At 37.8% G+C, this 18,618-nt stretch overlaps 1 protein-coding gene across 4 annotated transcripts in view; it reads right to left on the bottom strand.

Annotated features, from left to right (window-relative positions):
- ELF1 (E74 like ETS transcription factor 1) overlaps positions 1-18,618 on the bottom strand; it is a 105,192-nt gene that overhangs the window by 25,722 nt on the left and 60,852 nt on the right. For all 4 annotated transcript variants that reach the window (XM_067713239.1, XM_067713240.1, XM_067713237.1 and 1 more), the window contains one exon: positions 6,583-6,763. In XM_067713239.1, coding sequence (XP_067569340.1) covers positions 6,583-6,763 — 181 coding nt within the window. The remainder of the gene's footprint in view (positions 1-6,582; positions 6,764-18,618) is intronic.

Below are 18,618 nucleotides of genomic sequence, written 5' to 3' on the forward strand. Positions count from 1 at the left end.
AATGGCTTTAGAAGTTACTGATGATAGTTACCTAGATGCACTATTTCATTAGGCATTTCAAAATGGTGATAATTCTAATCTTATCATTCCTTTAGCATTTATTAGCTAGAATTCTCTATAAGGAAGAACTTTGTCATAAACTATCTGGTTACCCTGAGCTACGGTTCATACAATAAAGGCAAATTAAACGCTTGGTTCTTTTTCCGTTATTTACTGATTTTCAGAATAATAAATGGGATCTTTCAAAAGTGACCACTGGGACTTCCCTGGTAGTCCAGTGGTTAAAACTCTATGCTCCCAATGCAGGAGGCCGAGGTTCGACCCCTGCCCTGGTCGGGAAACTAGACCCCGCATGCCCCAACTAAGAGCCCGCATGCCACAACTAAAGATCCCGCATGCTACAACTAAAAGATCCCTCGTACCGCAACTAAGACCCGGCGCAACCAACTAAATAAATAAGTAAATAAGTATTTAAGAAAAAAAAGTGACCACTAAGTTTAAAATATTTTTATTAGCTTTTGGTTTTATCTATTTTAAAATTTATTTATTTTATTTATTTTTGGCTGTGTTGGGTCTTTATTGCTGGGCGCAGGCTTTCTCTAGTTGTGGAGAGCAGGGGCTACTCTTTGCTGCGGTGTGCGGGCTTCTCATTGCTGTGGCTTCTCTTGCTGTGGAGCACAGGCTCTAGGCATGTGGGTTTCAGTAGTTGCGGCACGCGGGCTCAGTAGTTGTGGCACACGGGCTTAGTTGCTCCGCAGCATGTGGGATCTTCCCGGACCAGCGCTCGAACCCGTGTCCCCTGCATTGGCAGGCGGATTCTTAACCACTGCGCCACCAGGGAAGCCCATATCTTTCTATTTTTAAATGTAAGCAAACACATACATATCATTTATATTCTTTCCCCTATCCTAAATAATAGGTAACCATTCGTGCTGTACTGACCCTTGCTTTTTAAACTTCATATACACTAGAAATCATTCCACAACTATATATAGAAATCATTCCACAACTATCTATAGAAATCATACTACCTTCTGAATTTCAAAAACGTAAGGCAAGTTTAATGTCGTTAATATCAGTAATCTAATTTGTAAAACTTTGTTTATTCCACTTCGGTTCAGTGCTTAGGTCAGGAAATACAAAATAAATTGGTGGCTGCTACGTGAAACAGGAATGAAAACCAAAAAAAAAGTACAACTAAGCTTTTAAAAATATAGAGAAAATGTTTGCCCTTCATTAAATGGATTACAAAAATTTCTTGTAAGCAACAATAAAACCGACAAGCCTTTTTTTTCCTTCCAATTTTATTGAGGTTAGAATTGACATACAGCATTGTGTATGTTTAAGGTGTACAGCATGATCTGATTTACATACATCATGAAATGATTATCACAATAAGTTTAGTGAACACCCATCATCTCATACAGATACAAAGTTAAAGAAACACAAAAAAAATTTTCTTGTGATAAGAACTGAGGAATTACTCTTTTAACAACTTTTATATATAACATACAGCAGTGTTAATTATATTTATCATATTGTACATTATATCCCTAGTACTTTTTTATCTTCTAACTGGATGTTTGTACCTTTTGACCACCTTGGTCCAATTCCCATTCCCCCCACCCCTCCCTGCCTCTGGTAACCACAAATCTGATCTCATTTTCTATGAGTTTGTTTATTTGTTTTCGAAGTACACCTGACCTACAACACTGTTAGTTCCTCAACATAGTGATGTGCTATTGCTATACATATCAAAATGATCACAATATGTCTAGTTAAGACACATCATCATACAAAGATACTATCTAGTTATTTACTGTATTCTCCACACTGTATATAGCAATATACCTATTAAGTTGTTGATCACTTAATTTCAAACGCATTTTAACCCTGCATTTTTATTCCCCAACTCCACGTTTACTATTTCTGACATCATGTTTTACGTCTTTCTGTTTTGTGTATCCCTTAACTACTCATTGTGAATACAGATGGTTTTACGATGTTTGTCTTTTAACCTTCCTACTAGCTTTATACATGGCTGATTTACTACCTTTACTGTATATTTGCCTTTACCAATGAGATTTTTCCTTTCATAATATTTCCTTTCATAATTTTCATATTTCTTGTTGTGACCTTTTTTGGTTAGAGAAATCCCTTTAACATTTCTTGTAAAGCTGGTTTGTTAGTGCTCAACTCTTTTAACTTTTGCTTGTCTGTAAAACTTGATCTCTCCATCAAACCTGAATGAAAGCCTTGCTGGGTAGAGTATTCTTGGTTGTAGGTTTTCCCCTTTCACCACTTTAAATATATTGAGCCACTCCCTTCTGGCCTGCAGGGTTTCTGCTAAAAAGTCAGCTCACAGCCTTATGCAAGTTCCTTTGTATGTAACTTGTTGCTTTTCCCTTGCTGCTTTTAAAATTCTCTCTTTAATTTTTGCCACTTTAATTACAATGTGTCTTGATGTGTTCCTCTTTGGGTTGATCCTGTTTGGGACTCTCTGTGCTTCCTGGACATGGATGTCTATGTCCTTTCCCAGGTCAGGAAAGTTTTCAGCTATTATGTATTCAAACATGTTCTCTGCCCCTTTCTCTCTCTCTTCTCCTCTGGAACCCCTATAATGCAAATACTAGTACGCTTGATGTTGTTGAGAGGTCTCTTAAACTGTCTCATTTCTTTCTATACTTTTTTCCTTTTCCTGTTCAACTTCAGTGATTTCCACGACTCTTGTCTCCCAGCTCACTGATCTGTTCCTCTGTGTCATTTAGTCTACTGTTAATTCCTTCCACTGTATTTTTCATTTCGGTTACTGTACTCTTCATCTGTTTGGCTGTTCTTTACATTTTCTAACTCTTTGTTAAAAACTTCTAACTTCTTGCTCTGTGCACCCATTCTTCTCCATAGTTCCTTGAACGTGTTTACGATCATCATCTTGAACTCTTTACAGGGAAGGTTGCCTGTCTCCACTTCACTTAGTTCTTCTGGGGTTTTATCTTGTTCCTTCATTTGGAAGATATTCCTCTGTCGCTTCATTTTATCTAACTTGCTCTTTTTATTTCTATGTATTTGGTAGGTTGGTTACATTTCCCGACCTTGGAGAAGTGGTCTTCTGTAGGTGCCGTCCTATGCATCCCAGCAGTGGTCTCCCCTCTGGTCACCAGAGCTATGTGTTCTGGGGTGCTCCCCAGTGGACTGCGTGGGTCCTTCTCTTGTGATAGGCTAACTATTGTGGATGGTCTGGTAGGTGTGGCTGGCCTGTGCTCCAGTTGTTTGCCAGGTCCTGCCTTGCGTGGAGGCTGCCAGGGACCCCAGGTGGTCCCAGGGCTAGTGTTGGCTGACAAGTGGGCACAGCCAGGTTCTAGAGTGGGTAGTTGTGGGGCTCGGGATCCCAAGATCTACTGTCAGCCTGCTGGTGGGCAGGGCCAGTTCCTTATATGGCTGGCCGTGGGGTCAAGGGTGTCCAAAAGCTGCTGTTGGCCCACCTGTGAGTGGGGCTGGATCCCAGATAGCTGGCTGAGGGGTCCAAAGGGGTCCATCTCCTTTAATAATTTCAATTTTAGACTCAAGACTGGTAATGGAAGGATCTCCACATAGATAAAGCTCATAGTCAAATGCTTTTCATAAATTTTTTATAGCACAGCCTTGTTTCAAAGGAAATGTTATATAAAACCCCAACATATAAACAGATAAAAGTAGTATTTTATCATTATACATTTTAAAGGTTAAAATTTATATCAAACTTGATATGAGATAAATAAATGATAAAAATGAAAGTGTTTGGGTGGTGGCGCAGTGGTTGAGTCCACCTGCCGATGCAGGGGACACGGGTTCGTGCCCCAGTCCGGGAGGATCCCACATGCCGCGGAGTGGCTGGGCCCGTGAGCCATGGCCACTGGGCCTGCACGTCCGGAGCCTGTGCTCCGCAACGGGAGAGGCCACAACAGTGAGAGGCCCGCGTACCAAACAAACAAAAAAAAAAGTGTTCTGATGAACATGAAAATTTGAAATCAGGGGTTATCAATGACAGCTGCCGTCTAATATAACCCTCAAGTCCATAAAAATAGTTTGACCTTTTTATTGAAAATTTCAAAACAGAATCAAAATTATGGGACATAGTATAATGAATTCTCACATATCCATTCTCAGCATCAATCATTATCAGAACATAGTCGATCTTTCATCCATACTTCACTTACTGCTCAAGGTCCCCTCACACACACCCTGACCCCCAGGATTACTCTGAAGGAATCCATGACACTGTATTTTATCTCTAAGTATTTGAGCATATGTATCTAAAAGATGAAGAATCTAACACAATGCTATTATGCCTAAAAATGTTAACAATATTCCTTATCACCTGAAGTGCTACCTAGGTCTCATAATTAGTTTATAAACTGTCCTATCCCCATCATCATCTTCCCTGTAGTTTCTCAAAAGCACAGTACTCTCCCCTCTCCCACTCTGGACTAAGGAGGGCTATAAGATCCTTTCATTTCTTATGACATGACTCGAACAAGTTCAGAAGAGTTAAACAAAGGCTTGGGTTGGAAGTTAAGAAAGGCAAGAGAGAAGAAACATGCAAATAGCAAATCTGATTTTCAAGATGTGGCTTATTTTCTGGATCCATTCCATACCAGTTCTGTTTTCCAGGAAGGAAGGAGCTTGTCTGCATCTCATCATCAGCTATCTTCAAGTCTAAGCCCAAGAGAGTGAACAACTGGAAGGAAGAAATAATTCCTTCCCCTAAAGATCCAAGATCTGCTTTCCTAGTCTCCACTTCTTCTTTGAGGGCCAGTATCTTCCTTAGTGACTAAAACCAGGAATAAACACCCCTTCAGGGGAGACCCTGGTTCCCTATCCACAAAGAGTGTAGCCTTACCCTAAGGCATCAAGAAAGTAGGTCAGAACACACTGTGGAGAAAACCCCATTAGCTACACAACACATACATGCATAGTGGTGGTCATTCTGTTATACAAAACACGAAGTACACAGTCAGTGATGAGTTGAAACCTCTAATATGATTAATCCAACTGTCTTATTGATAAGCGAGAAACAAATATAGATTTATCAAAAACTTTCACTGGGTTGCTCTGAACAAAAATGTGAATATATGAGAACATGCTTTGTAAAAAATAAGAGGACAGTACAAAAACTAAGCGTTGTTCATCAACGTTATCAATGACTCAGTCACTGGGTGCATGACATAAGCAAGTCATTTAACTTCTCTAATTTCAGTTTTCTTTTTCTGCTGTGAGAATTAAATCTGTACTTTTAAAAAAATCTACTATGTTAATATGATACAATGATAAGAAGACAATGCCATTTGGGAGGTATTTTTGCCCAAAATGGATTATCTCATTCCAATCATGAGAAAATATAACAGAAATAAAACTGAGGAGCATTGTACAGTGTCTGACCAGTACTCCTCAAAAGCATCAAGGTTATGAGAGACAAGGAAAGACAGAGGAACTGTCATAGACTGGAAGTGACTAGGAAAAATTACCAACTAATTGCAATGTGAGATTCAAGATAGGATCCTGGAATAGAAAAAGGATGTTAGTGTGAAATGCGTGGAATAAAGTCCAGGTTTAGTTGATAATACTGTGACTAATGTTAATTTCTGGTTTTTAATTTAAGAATAAATATTCAGAGCTTCCCTGGTGGCGCAGTGGTTAAGAATCTGCCTGCCAATGCAGGGGACACGGGTTCGAGCCCTGGTCTGGGAAGATCCCACATGAGGTGTAGCAACTAAGCCTGTACGCCACAACTACTGAGGCTGCGTGCCACAACTACTGAAGCCTGCGCACCTAGAGCCTGTGCTCTGCAACAAGAGAAGCCCACGCACCACAACGAAGAGTAGCCCCTACTCGCGAGAAAGCCCGCATGCAGCAACAAAGACCCAATGCAGCCATAAATAAATAAATAAATAAAACTTAAAAAAAAAAAAGAATATTCAAATAATCTTTGCTTCTAAGTAATTAACTTTCTCAAACACCTCCAACATCTCTGGCCAAGATATATGAATGTAAATGTATAAAATTACAAATGCATGCACCAGTTTCTAAAACTGATGGAACAAAGCACCACCTCAACACTTACATTCAGTGTGAAATATCCTACTAGTTCTGACTGAACAAATCTTTAAACCTCGGCACCTTATCCTACATTTGGGTCATGGCTTCCTATTTTGCTTCCTGCAGCAGCAGTAACAAAAGAATATTCCTATCTTTTGCCCTGCAAACAACCTTTCACTGTTATCAGGAGTACAGAGCTAGGCACACAAACAGTGCTCAGTGAAAACTTGGTGAACCGAGCTGGTTTGGTTCCTCTTACACACCTTCTATTTCGTCACGTTCATCTCTGTCTATTTAGGAAAGAAGGAGGAGGAGATAAGCGAGCACCATGAAGCACAGGCAGATGAGAAAGAAAACGTCATTTCCTTCTTCCCACAGGGCTCTAGCTTCTGCCGGTAATGGAGTTACTCAAAACCGAGTCAAGAACTTTTTATATCCCCCAAATCACAGGGCTAACCCACTGACTAAAACTATGCTGAAGGAAGGTGCTGTCAGAGGCACACACACCTGTAAGGGTGATGTCGTCGTCATCCTCATCGATGATTTCCTCTTCGGCGACATCCAAGGAGCTCTCAGTGATCATGTCATTGGGCTCCTCCACACAGGCTAGACCCGCATAGCTATTGAGAATATCAGCACCAGGAACGTGTTCCACAATGACGGCAGGAAAAATAGCTGGATCGCCAAGCTGGGAGGGGTGAAGGAAAGAAAGGATTAACAAAGTTTTGCTTTTGTTAAATACAACCCAAATTATTTTACACAATTCAGTTTTCACATCATCAGCTACTTGTATATTGACAAGCTTTCTATGATACAGAGAATATATATCTACTAAGACCAAATAAAACTTTCATTACCAATTTTGGGTCTTAACAGCCAAGTTTTCATTGGGAAGTCCCATAAAAGTATGTTTTTAAAGCTCACTAAATTAAAAAAACTAGTATCATTAATGCATAAGAAGTGGCATACAAATGAAATGTACAACTAAAATCTCAGCAAAAGTTCCTTTGACAGAAAAAAATCTATGAGCTTAATAAATATTACACTGTCACTTGGCACACAGGCCGTGTTTAACAACTAACTGCTTTTGGTTCAAATGGGAAAATTAACTTTCACTTTCTATCTGGTTATAAGATCAGGGAAGTCGAGAACTGGAAGAACTCTAGTCTAGCCATCTCATTTTACAGATGAGGAAACTGAGGCAGAGAGGATTTTTAACAGCCTACTCAAAAATCAGTGAATTAGTCATGAAAAAATTCAATGTTAAAAGTGAAAGCCAAATAAAAAAATGTTTTGAATGTACCTAAGTATACATGAATCATAATACTATATAATAAGGGCTATCTATAAAAGAATTACTTTTTAAATATAGTAAAAATGCTGACATTTATTAAGTTGTTTTATATTGCTCTACTCGTCATATGGTAAGGGTTCTGTTCATTTGTTACACTTTCATAGTAACATTTCTCTGCAAATCATCATCCCCTAAACCACTAATATACACTAAACCGTCTACTGATGAAAAAAACGATTAAGATGTCATTACATTTCTCTTTTACTTTAAAAATTAAAAAACTTCAGACTTTAAAAAGTTGTAAAAGTAGTACCAAGAATTCTCCTACAACCTTCATCCACATTCCCCAAATGTTAACACTTAATCATGTCTATCATCCTCTTTCTATATTATCATTTCTATATCTATAGTTTTTCTGACTTATTTGAAAGTGGTAGACATACTGCTCCTTTAACCCTAAATACTTAAGTATATATTTTCTAAATATATGACCATTATCTTATACAAAGATAGCACAATTATCAAAACCAGGAAAGTAACACTGATACAGTACTATTATTTAATCTATAGACCTTATTCAAATTTCTCCATCTCATTAATGTCTTTTTTTCAAAAAATGGGAAAAAAATTGAGATCAGGATCCTAAGTTTCATTTAGTAAATATCATGTTTCTTCATGACAACTCCTTTAATCTAGAACAATTTCTTCTCCTTTAATCTGGAGCAGTTCTTCAGTTTTTCTTTGTCTTTCATGATCTTGACACTTTGGAAGAATACAGGCCATTTGTTTCATAAAATGTCCCCCAATTTGGGTTTTTGTGGTATTAACTCATCATTAGATTCAGTCTGCATTTTTGGCTAGAATAAAAAAAAGTAATCTTGTGTCCTTTCAAATACATCTTATCAGGAGGTCAAAAAATACCTTTTTGTCCCATTACTAGTGATATTAACTTTGATCATTCAGTTAGGGTGGGGTGTACCAGGCTTCTCTACCATAAAGTTACTATTTTTCCTCTCATAATTAATAAGTATCTTATGGGAAGATAGCTCATGTAAATATCCTGTTTCTTAAAATATATATATATTGAAAATATTATTTATGATTTCATTATAACTAAGCAGCCTCAATCTTTTAAAATTAATGTTTGTAGCAGTGCATAGAAGTTAAATATTACTTCTTATATAAGAATTTAATTACCTAAATTAAATATATGGTATCATAGGTACTAAACAGATACTATCTGTGCCTTCAAGAATGTTATGTTCTGAAATTTATAGATAACATTAATACTAAAACATATTTGGATTGCTTTATTTTAAAATGTGTCTTCCTATTTCAGAAAAGAGGAAAGTTAGTCAGAAGGAACTGGCTCTCCAAATCATAAGTTTTAAAACAGAAAGAGGCTCAAACATTACAATGTAAAACACACACAGGGAGGCACTAGAGAGAGTATCATATAGAGTAGCCAAAGTATAGTCATTGCCTTGCCCTTCTCTTTTTTGAGAGTGAATGCTGCACATGCAACCCAACTTAGCATGAGCACATGCTTGTTGACAGCACTTCTCCTCTTCTCTCCTAAGAGCTAAACTTAAGCTCCTCGTCTTCTGACAAGGCTGAGCCCAGAGTTGAGTTAATTCTCATGATTTCATTTTAAGCCGCAACAACTCCATGTACCAGGTAAGGACAGGGCTTATCATTTCTATCCACTGGAAGATAAAGAATTAGGTTAAAAAATTTACCCAAGATCACCACTAAGTCAGAGACAGAGGCAGGTCGATGCAATTCACAGAAGCCCTCAAATGAAAGCAAAGTATTTCTCCCTACCCACATCTATTTGGCTCCTTAAGTTTGGGTAGTGAGTGTTTAGAGTGTGGCTATTACGAGGGACATCTCCAAAATTTTTTCTGAACCTATAAAGTTCCCAAGTTTCAAAGGACTACAGATACGTGTTACTACTTTCTGCCTTGTCCTATTCTCTTACTCTGTAACTGGACTGGAGCTGATGACTCTAGTCCCCAGATGTACAGGTGTTAGAACACCCTGTCATATACCACTATAATCAATGCTACATCTACTTCAGTGCCCCTCTCCAGAAGCAACCACTCTTGCCAATTTCTTTGTTCCCTAACAGAGGCAGTCTGTGGATAATCAAGCATATTCTAATTTGCGTTAAACAATCATTTTTAATTTCAGTTCAAATTTTAAAATAATTTTAAAACTGTTTAAGACAAATTTCAAACACACAAAAAGTAGAGAGAAAAAATTAGTTTCCACGGAAGTAAAAGGTTACTTAAGAATGAGAAGGGACATGTGGCTGTGTGATTTAGAGAGTGGCAACCTGTAGTAAAGAAGAAAGACTGTGAACCAGGAGACCCAAGGCCTTCTCCAATCCTACTATCATGATCTTATCTTCCTCACTTTAAATGAAAGAAGAGCACTAGTTGATCCCAAGGGCACTTCCGGCTTTTAAGATGTATTTTAAAGGTATGGATTTGAAAACTGCCTGTTGATAACATTACAGTAGAAGAGATTACTCATTCTTATGGACTAAACTGGGGGAGGGAGTCGCATGCACAAGTGGTCACAAACCTTCTGGCTTTGCTACTGCTGTTAGCTAACATTATTAGCACCAGGCATTTTGCTCATTGCTTCACATGGATTACCACCTTATTTCATCATCACAAAATCCAATTAAGGAGACACATAAGATTATCTGTTTTATACATGGGAAAATGAAGTCTCAAGGAGAAAGGAAATAATTTACTGTAAGTGGAAGACTTTTTTTTAGTATTTATTTATTTATTTGGTTGCGTTGGGTCTTAGTTGCAGCAGGCAGGCTCCTTAGTTGTGGCATGTGGGCTCCTCAGTTGCAGCTTGCTGGCTCCTTAGTTGTGGCATGTGAACTCTTAGTTGCAGCATGCGTGTGGGATCTAGTTTCTGGACCAGGGATCGAACTGAGGCCCCCTGCATTGGGAGCTCGGAGTCCTAACCACTGCACCACCAGGGAAGTCCCCGGAAGACTGTTAAATTGACTCCAGAGTCCATGTTCTTTACCTATTCCCTACTATAACCAGTCTTAAACATGGTGCCATTTTGTTTTGGGATTGGTTTTTGTTTTTGTTTTTTTGGCACATTTACTTAGCTCTGTTTAGAAAAACAGAATAGGCAAGGAGCTGTGTTTGCAGTATGACTTTCAATATTATCTTTTTTCAGGGCTTCTCCAATCCAAATCTATTATAAACTGTCTTGAAGGCACAGCCAGTCCCTCTTGGTCACCAGGGACTTCCCAGGATCACTCCCAATTTAGCCATACTGTCTTCTCCTTCTAGATACTTGCTCCTCTCATGAAAAACATAGGCCACTCTTTTCTAGTCCACTGAGATATATATTCATAGTTGTTCAACTCTAATTTCTCCAGGGTGCTATTAATTCACATACAATAAACAGACCAACTCTGAATCTTAGGTAACAAGCCTGAATCTGTATATACAAAATAGATCTAGGAAACCCCTCTCAGGTGACTGGAAAGAATCTCTCCCTCTATTACCATAAACAGAAGGAAAACACACGCTCCAGAAACTCCAGCTGCCGATCTGGGCTCATGGTAAACTCCTGCCTTATAAACTGATTGACTAAACTGACTGACTAGTAACTGAATCATCAGGAACCTAAAAACTTCATAACCACACATTCTAACATTCCATATAAAGAAATGGACCCTAGCCTCTTAAATGAAAAAATTGCCAAATTCCAAATGCTGAATTTTCCTAGATTTTAAATTTTTTTAATAAATAAAATATTGGGACTTGTATTAGTTTGCTAGAGCTGCTGTAACAAAGCACCATAGGCTAGGTGGCTAAAACAACAGACATGGATTGTCTGTCAATTCTAGAGGCTACATGTCTGAAATCAAGGTGTCAGCAGGGTTGGTTCCTTCTGAGGGCTTTGAGGGAAGGATCTGCTCCAGGCCTCTCTCCCTGGCTTGTAAATGACCCTCATCATGTTCACATGGTGTTCTCCCTGTATATGTGTGTGTCCAAGTTTTCTCTTCTTATAAAGACACTAACCATACTGGATTAGCGGTCTACCCTATTCCAGTATAACCTCATGTTAACTAATTACATCCACAATGACCCTATTTCCAAACAAGGTCACACTCTGAGATATCAGGGGTTAGGACTGCAACATATGTATTTGGGGGGTGGAGGGCAATTCAGCCCATAACAGGACTCCATTTTATTTAGCTTAAATCTCTCATATGACAACCAGCTCCCTTTACCCTATGGCAGCTTATGGCAGTAAAGATAGATATATATATATTCTTGTTACTATTCATAAATTAAGGTTAGACATTATTCGTCAAGTTTCTTTGCTGAAGACCATCAAACTTTATCCACCTAGTTTTTCTATATCATTTTGACCAGACTCCTTCCCAAGATTTATTTAAAAAGGGAGTTTTAGGAAGGTCAGAGCTAGTCATAAAATGGCCACATTTCTAATAGTTAGCAATAAGATCTGTTACCTCCTTTTAAGAAATGAGGGAGTCAACACTTCATTGATGCCCGAACAAAAATATTACATTTCATTTGGTTGGCTACTCAAAAAAATTTTTTTCTCCAAATCTTCTAAATCAGCTCTAAACCCTCTCCTCATTTGAATAATTAGATTAAATAAGCATCGCCTCTTCAGTACCTTTTATTTGAACCAGGGAATCTCAGTAAACTACCAGTGGTTATCAACCCTGACTATATACTGGGAAACATCTAAAAATATCAGTACCTGACCCTGTACGGGATCAAACAAATCAGAATATCTAAGGATGTAACCAGAGCATGTTATTGAAGCTCCTCAGGTGATTCCAATGAGTATGTAGGGGTCAGAACCACTGCTCTAAAGAATTACAAGATTCTAAACTGCATTCCCTAAATTGAGTCAACTCTGATTGTTTATGCCAATGTCTGAGATACTAGTAATCCAAAGAGACAAACAGTTGTATTATTATGTTACGAGATCTTCTGCTATTTGGCACTTGCAGATTATTTTCCCATTTGCTTTTGGAATAGAACTAAAATAAATCACAAATGATGGGTGAGAAGAGAGAGGGAACGCTTTTTAGAATTAAAATCTGTTTTAAAGATCAGAGTTATTAAAGCCTCTACTTCCACAGCAAATTAAACTGTAGTGAAAAACTGACTTTTGACTGTTTTGTAACTTTAGTGAAGGTGTTAACAGGTCTGGACAGAAAAATACGTATACCGGTTTCCCTTTTTATTAATTTCAGGTAAATTTATGACATGTGATGAAAGCAAAATTAACAATTTTTTTTAGCAGCAGTAATAAAAATCAAACCAAGTGTTAGCAGGAAAGAGAAACAATTCCCCAAATTTCAACATTGTCCACTATGTAGTTGCCATTTGTGGCTGATGATATATGTGGAAACACCATCAAGTTGAAAGAGGAGGAAAGTGACCAATCTGTAAGCAGTACAATATGTTACTACCCTGAGTAGGCTTGCTTGTTTCCTCAGTATACCATGATCCAAAGCCCTAGGCAGATACTTAAGAAACTATGGATCATTATTCCAACTCTATTAATTATTCAACAAGTTTTCAGATATAAAAAAGCAAAAGAACTTTCAAATAACTTGTTTGCCAAGCTTCTCCAATAGCAGAGCTCAATCTGGTCCGCGCTGTTGTGAAACGTCCTGCCGATCGCCTACGAAACTGCTTAAAATGAAGTATCTATCAAATGTTTTCCTAAACAAAAAGGTGGTTAAAAACAGTCTTTAAAAATTTCCCCAATGGAGGGACTTCCCTGGTGGTCCAGTGGTTAAGACTCCGTGCTTCCACTGCAGGGGGCCGGGTTCGATTCCTGGTCTCCTGGTTGGGGAACTAAAATCCCGCATGCCCTGCAGCAGGCGCGGCTAAAAGGAAAAAGAAAAGAAAAATTCCCCAATGGAGATAATCCTCTTTAAAGATAAGATGCTAAATGAGCACCTTTCCAGTAGTTTATACCATCTCTCTGCCCCCGGTCAAGGCGATACCAGGAGTGGGGTGTGGGAGATACCTTCAGTATCTCCCATTCCAAAAAACATGCAAACTAACTAAGCACAGCGCACTTGTAAAAACTTATCTTGTGCCCTCTCTTCCGATCAGAATGCTGTCCCGAAGCCTCATCCTATGAAGACACTGCTTTGAAATGACTTCCTCCACCTTTGATGTAAAAAACAAAAACCCCACCCCTTACTCTATCAGGACACAATCTGACAATATTTACCATGAAGCAAATGCACCAGAAATACACATGGTGAAAACAGGATATAACAGTAACTACTCAGGCCCTAGAGTCAGAATGACCCTATTTAAGGCCAGACTGCACACCATGCCCTGGGTGCTTGAACTCAGGCAAATGATTCAGTCTCTCTAGGATTTAGTTTTTGTGTCCATCTAAAATACGAATAATAGTATCTTCTAGAGTTGTTGTAAAAATTCAATAACATGTAAATACATCACTTATACTGCATGGCATATAGCAAGCATTCAATGAATTTTTTGATGATCAAAATCCTTCAATATTTGACTTAGATAAAAATAAACACTCTTAAAACTTGACTTACTATATATACATATATACAAACACACAAATCAAATCATCACATTGTACACACCTTAAACAATGTTATATGTAATAAAGCTGGGGGGGCAGGACTTGGCTTACTACAATCGTACATTGACAGGCATGTTTTTTTGTTTTGTGTTGTTTTTCAATTTGGCTTCACCACTTGGCATGTGGGATCTTACTTCCCTGACCAGGGATCGAACCCAGCCCTCCGCGTTGGAAGCACGGAGTCTTAACCACTGGACCGCAAGGGAAGTCCCTTTTGTTTTGTTTTTAGTAAGAAGAGTCCTTTTAGAAAACTGCTGCATGAAACATAAACCATCTACTCCCAGCAACAACCATTTAGCTCCAACTAAAAGCAAAAGCTGGATACATATGTGTTCACTTTGTGAAAATTTATCAAACTGTACACTTATGATTTGTGCATCTTTGTGTTTATGCTATACTTCAATAAAAAGCTTAAAAAGCAGAGGTCCATATGATGGGAGAAAAAGAACCTGAAAATACCTTCAACTCATTGTACTCTAGTGCTCTCAGCTCTGAGCACTATTCTCAGGCAGAAGTGAAAGCAGAGCAGTTAGGGGGAGGAGACTGGGACCAGATCAAACACTAGGATGGTCTTCCTTCATCCCCTCCTACGAACCATAATAATATTAAAGAAAATCTCTAGACACAGCACATCTATGTGGATATACACGCACAAAATTAGGGTGACTGGTGAACGAAATGAGTCAAAATTAAAATCCTTCATACAAGTTCCCGTGGTACATTTTTTAAAAATTATTTTGGGGAATAGATTTATATATGAACATATTTATATTCCAAGAGTGTAAAACATTACTGTCCCCCTTTCTATATAGTTCCCCATCCCCAATAGCTACCACTGTTACCAATTTCCAAAGTGCATTTTAAATGATTTCAGGAATTAATGTATTACATAAAACAAGCCAGGATTGTATAGCTGGTCTCTGGGACTCAGCACTAAGTTCTTGTGAAGGATTCTTCACAGCCAGATTCCTGGCATACTTTGAAAATCTGTCATTAAAACAGCTTCATTATCTGCAAATGAGAATACTTCTGTTGATTGACTCAAGTTCTCTTTATAGGAGCTTATCCCTTCTAGTCTTATTTTAAAAGAAAATGAAAAGCAGTTTTAGCAATCAGGCAGAAAAGTCTTACTTAAGGAGCTGCAGTGCACATTACCCAACACACTGGTCTAACTTATAAACAGTCTTCCGGACTGAAAGTGTAGTACATGAATCTAATTTAAAAATTTTTTAATATGTAAATGTATTAGGGAGAAAATAAAAATCCTATTGTATTTATCACAATTTTAATCCCTATAAAAGGCTATTTACTTAATATTCTTCCAGATTCTCTCTTTCATTCAAAGTTCCTTTTATCTCTTATATCTCTCCTAGCATAATGGTTAAGATTTTGGACTTTCTCAAGTCAAAGACTCAACTCCAATGCAGGCGCTGCCACTTTACAGTTGTGCTTCTGGGCAATACTCATTCCTTCATTCAAACCTCTCGAGATTCCTCTTTACAAAGACCTCCCTTATTCATAAAATGGGGAAAACAGTTGCCATACTGTACCAGGGTTTATTGTGAGGATCGAGAGAATGCACATCACCTACAGGACTTGGTAAAGCTAAGAGACAATAAATATTACCTCATATAGTTAAACAAAATATCCATCTTGAAATTAGCCTATTGTTCATGTGTGTATGCATATACTGTGCCAGTTTTTGGCATCAGTGTTATATTGGCTCTGTAAAAATGAATTAGGGAACTTCTCTCTCTGAACTGAAACTGTTTAAATGATTCACTAAAGTTTAAGATAACTCACCCACGGAAGTCTTTGGGCCTACCAGTTTTATGCTTATGGAGATTGTTCCCTGGCAATTTCCCCAGGTTTTGTTGTTGTCGTTACTAGTACATTTTCATTTTAAACAGAACACCAAACATTGATGACTAACATTCCGAAAACTTAAAAATACTTCAATGCACTAGCTAAAGCAGTATATAAAATCCCTACACAGTTCTGCATCATCTCTTAATAGAAATATAAACAAATCACGTTCTGTCAAAAAAATTAATGAGGAAATAAACAGATAATAAGACAAACCATCTACTAACTGATATTCTAAAAGAATGTTATTAAAATAGGATGGGACTTCCCTGGTGGCGCAGCAGTTAAGAACCTGCCTGCCAATGCAGGGGACATGGGTTCGAGCCCTGGTCCGGGAAGATCCCACATGCCGCGGAGCAACTAAGCCCGTGCGCCACAACTACTGAAGCCTGCACCCCTAGAGCTCATGCTCCACAAGAGAAGCCACCACAATGAGAAGCCCGTGCACCGCAACAAAGAGTAGCCCCCTCTCGCCGCAAACTAGAGAAAGCCCCCGCGCAGAAACAAAGACCCAACGCAGCCAAAAATAAATAAATAATTTTTTTTTTTTTTTAAAAGAATAGGAATCTAGATACCTTTAGTAAATAAGCCAGGTTATTTTGAACAATACTCTGGGTACCTTTGTAACCCTGCCCTAGGAATCTATTACAGGATTCTAATATAGTGCTTCTAGTTATCCAGTAATAAATTCAAGATAATAGTTTACTACAGGAAATAGAAAGAATACTGTATTGCAGGTTGATTTGTGAGAATCAAAGAGTACGTGGAGAAGACTCTGTAAACTATAAACGGCTCTACAAAATGTTAGGCAGTGTTATTTTTACACTTTACTTAACAATACAGCAGGTAATGTTTTCTTGGCACACAGGTAAACATCCAAAGCAGCATCAAGGCACAAAATTTTAATACATGCTTCTGTCAGTCCCCTCAGTTCTCCAATATCCTAGGTTTTCATGGGTTATGTACCTTTTATACCATGATGTAGATAAATATTATGTTACAGCCAGGGGCTTGGTATAAGGGGAAAAATGATTCAAATTCCTGGTAATTAACATAGTCAAAGTCCTTCCTTAATCAGATTAAAAAGGAACTCATTACAATGTTGTATCCTCCAGTCTCTATTTTTGACAGCTCCTCACTAAACAATAAAATAAAGTAAAAATAAAATGATATTCTTAATGTGGTGGCGATGGTGGTGGTGGTGATGATGAAAGCAGTTACTATGTTAAGCACTTCACATGGCTTATGCCAGTTAACCCACAACACTGTGCTGTTGTTTTGTTGCCACTGGTCAGCCAGAGGCAGAGCTGAAATCTGAACCCAGGCAATCTGACTCCAGAGTCCACAAGTACAGGATCCTACAGATAAATTATAGTCATAATAAAAGTTTCATCTCAGCTAAAGTGTGGGTTTAAAAATATATATATATATTTTTTGTTTGTTTGTTTTTGTTTTTTCTTAATGTACACTGTGTTAGAGCTACAGCTGAAAAATTTTGTTTTATTTCTGTTGACTCCAGTAGAGATGAGTGTTTCTGAAGAAGCCTTTTCTCTTGCACAGCACCATGAAAAACAGAAAGGTCTAAGTAAAATGGTCTTTTCTCCAGACTTCCCCAAGATAATGTCTGAAATTCCACTGTAAACCCCTGTGGAGTTGATTTAGCTAAGTCTAATCTCATTTTAGGTCTTTCATGACAATTGGCCTTCTTTAGTCTTTGCCCGGAGTTTTCTTTTTTCAGTCAGGATAAATTACAACTTGGCCATGCATCTCAAAAAAGTAAAATAATCACTGAAAACAATCTTAGTTTTTTTTTACTAGAGTGCCCACTTTAAAAGCTTAATATATTGGGGTGTGTGTGTGTGTGTGTGTATCTGTGTGTGTGTGTGTGTGTGTGTGTGTGTGTGTGTGTGTGTGTGTGGCTAGCTAAGTATGAACAGAATCAATTACGAGGTTAAAAAAAAAGGTAAATTTTAGGAGGTGTAGTAAATTTTAACCAGGTTTAAATGTTGACTTGCAAACTAACTAGGCAACATCACAACAGTCAGTACCAGACTGATAAATGTTTTAAACATGCAGATTCTGTATAACTCAAAGAATTTAAGTAAAATCATAATTAAAGAGGTAATTCCTACTTCTAAAAGATGAACTTTGACAAGAATCTTATATATGTACAACTCGTAGAATAAAATGAGCCAGGGCATTCGTGAATATAGGCAGTTTAGCTACAACAAAGCCTTTTCCAGAATCAAAAGTCACACTAGATGATCAGAGACAATGACAGAAATTAGAGTCACTGCAAAAAATTGAACTCCAGATCAAACTACATCAAAATAAACTTAACATGCTACAATGTTAAAGGAGAGTGCTCCCCTACAGAATGAATCTCCCAGATTTTTAAAATCCTGAATGAAAAGTTTATTGGCTTATTCTAGAAACAAGTCAGTCATTCTCAAGTATCAAAGAAAAAATAGGAAAACTTTAAGGAAAAAAAAGGTGAATGTATTTGTCTATCTGGTATCCAAGTCATAAAAATTGCCTTCATTACCTCACTTATCCAAAACAACTGAGTGATGCAGAGTACACAGTGCAACACTACAAACCTTAATGCCTTTTCTTGATTTACCTCAGGTCATTAATACAGCAACTGCCACATTTATTGACTACTTCCTTTGCCCTACGCTCTTGCTAAATGTTTTACATAAACATTGACTGCTCAT

This window comes from Pseudorca crassidens, chromosome 18 (assembly GCF_039906515.1).
Source record: "Pseudorca crassidens isolate mPseCra1 chromosome 18, mPseCra1.hap1, whole genome shotgun sequence".
Classification (NCBI taxonomy): domain Eukaryota; kingdom Metazoa; phylum Chordata; class Mammalia; order Artiodactyla; family Delphinidae; genus Pseudorca; species Pseudorca crassidens.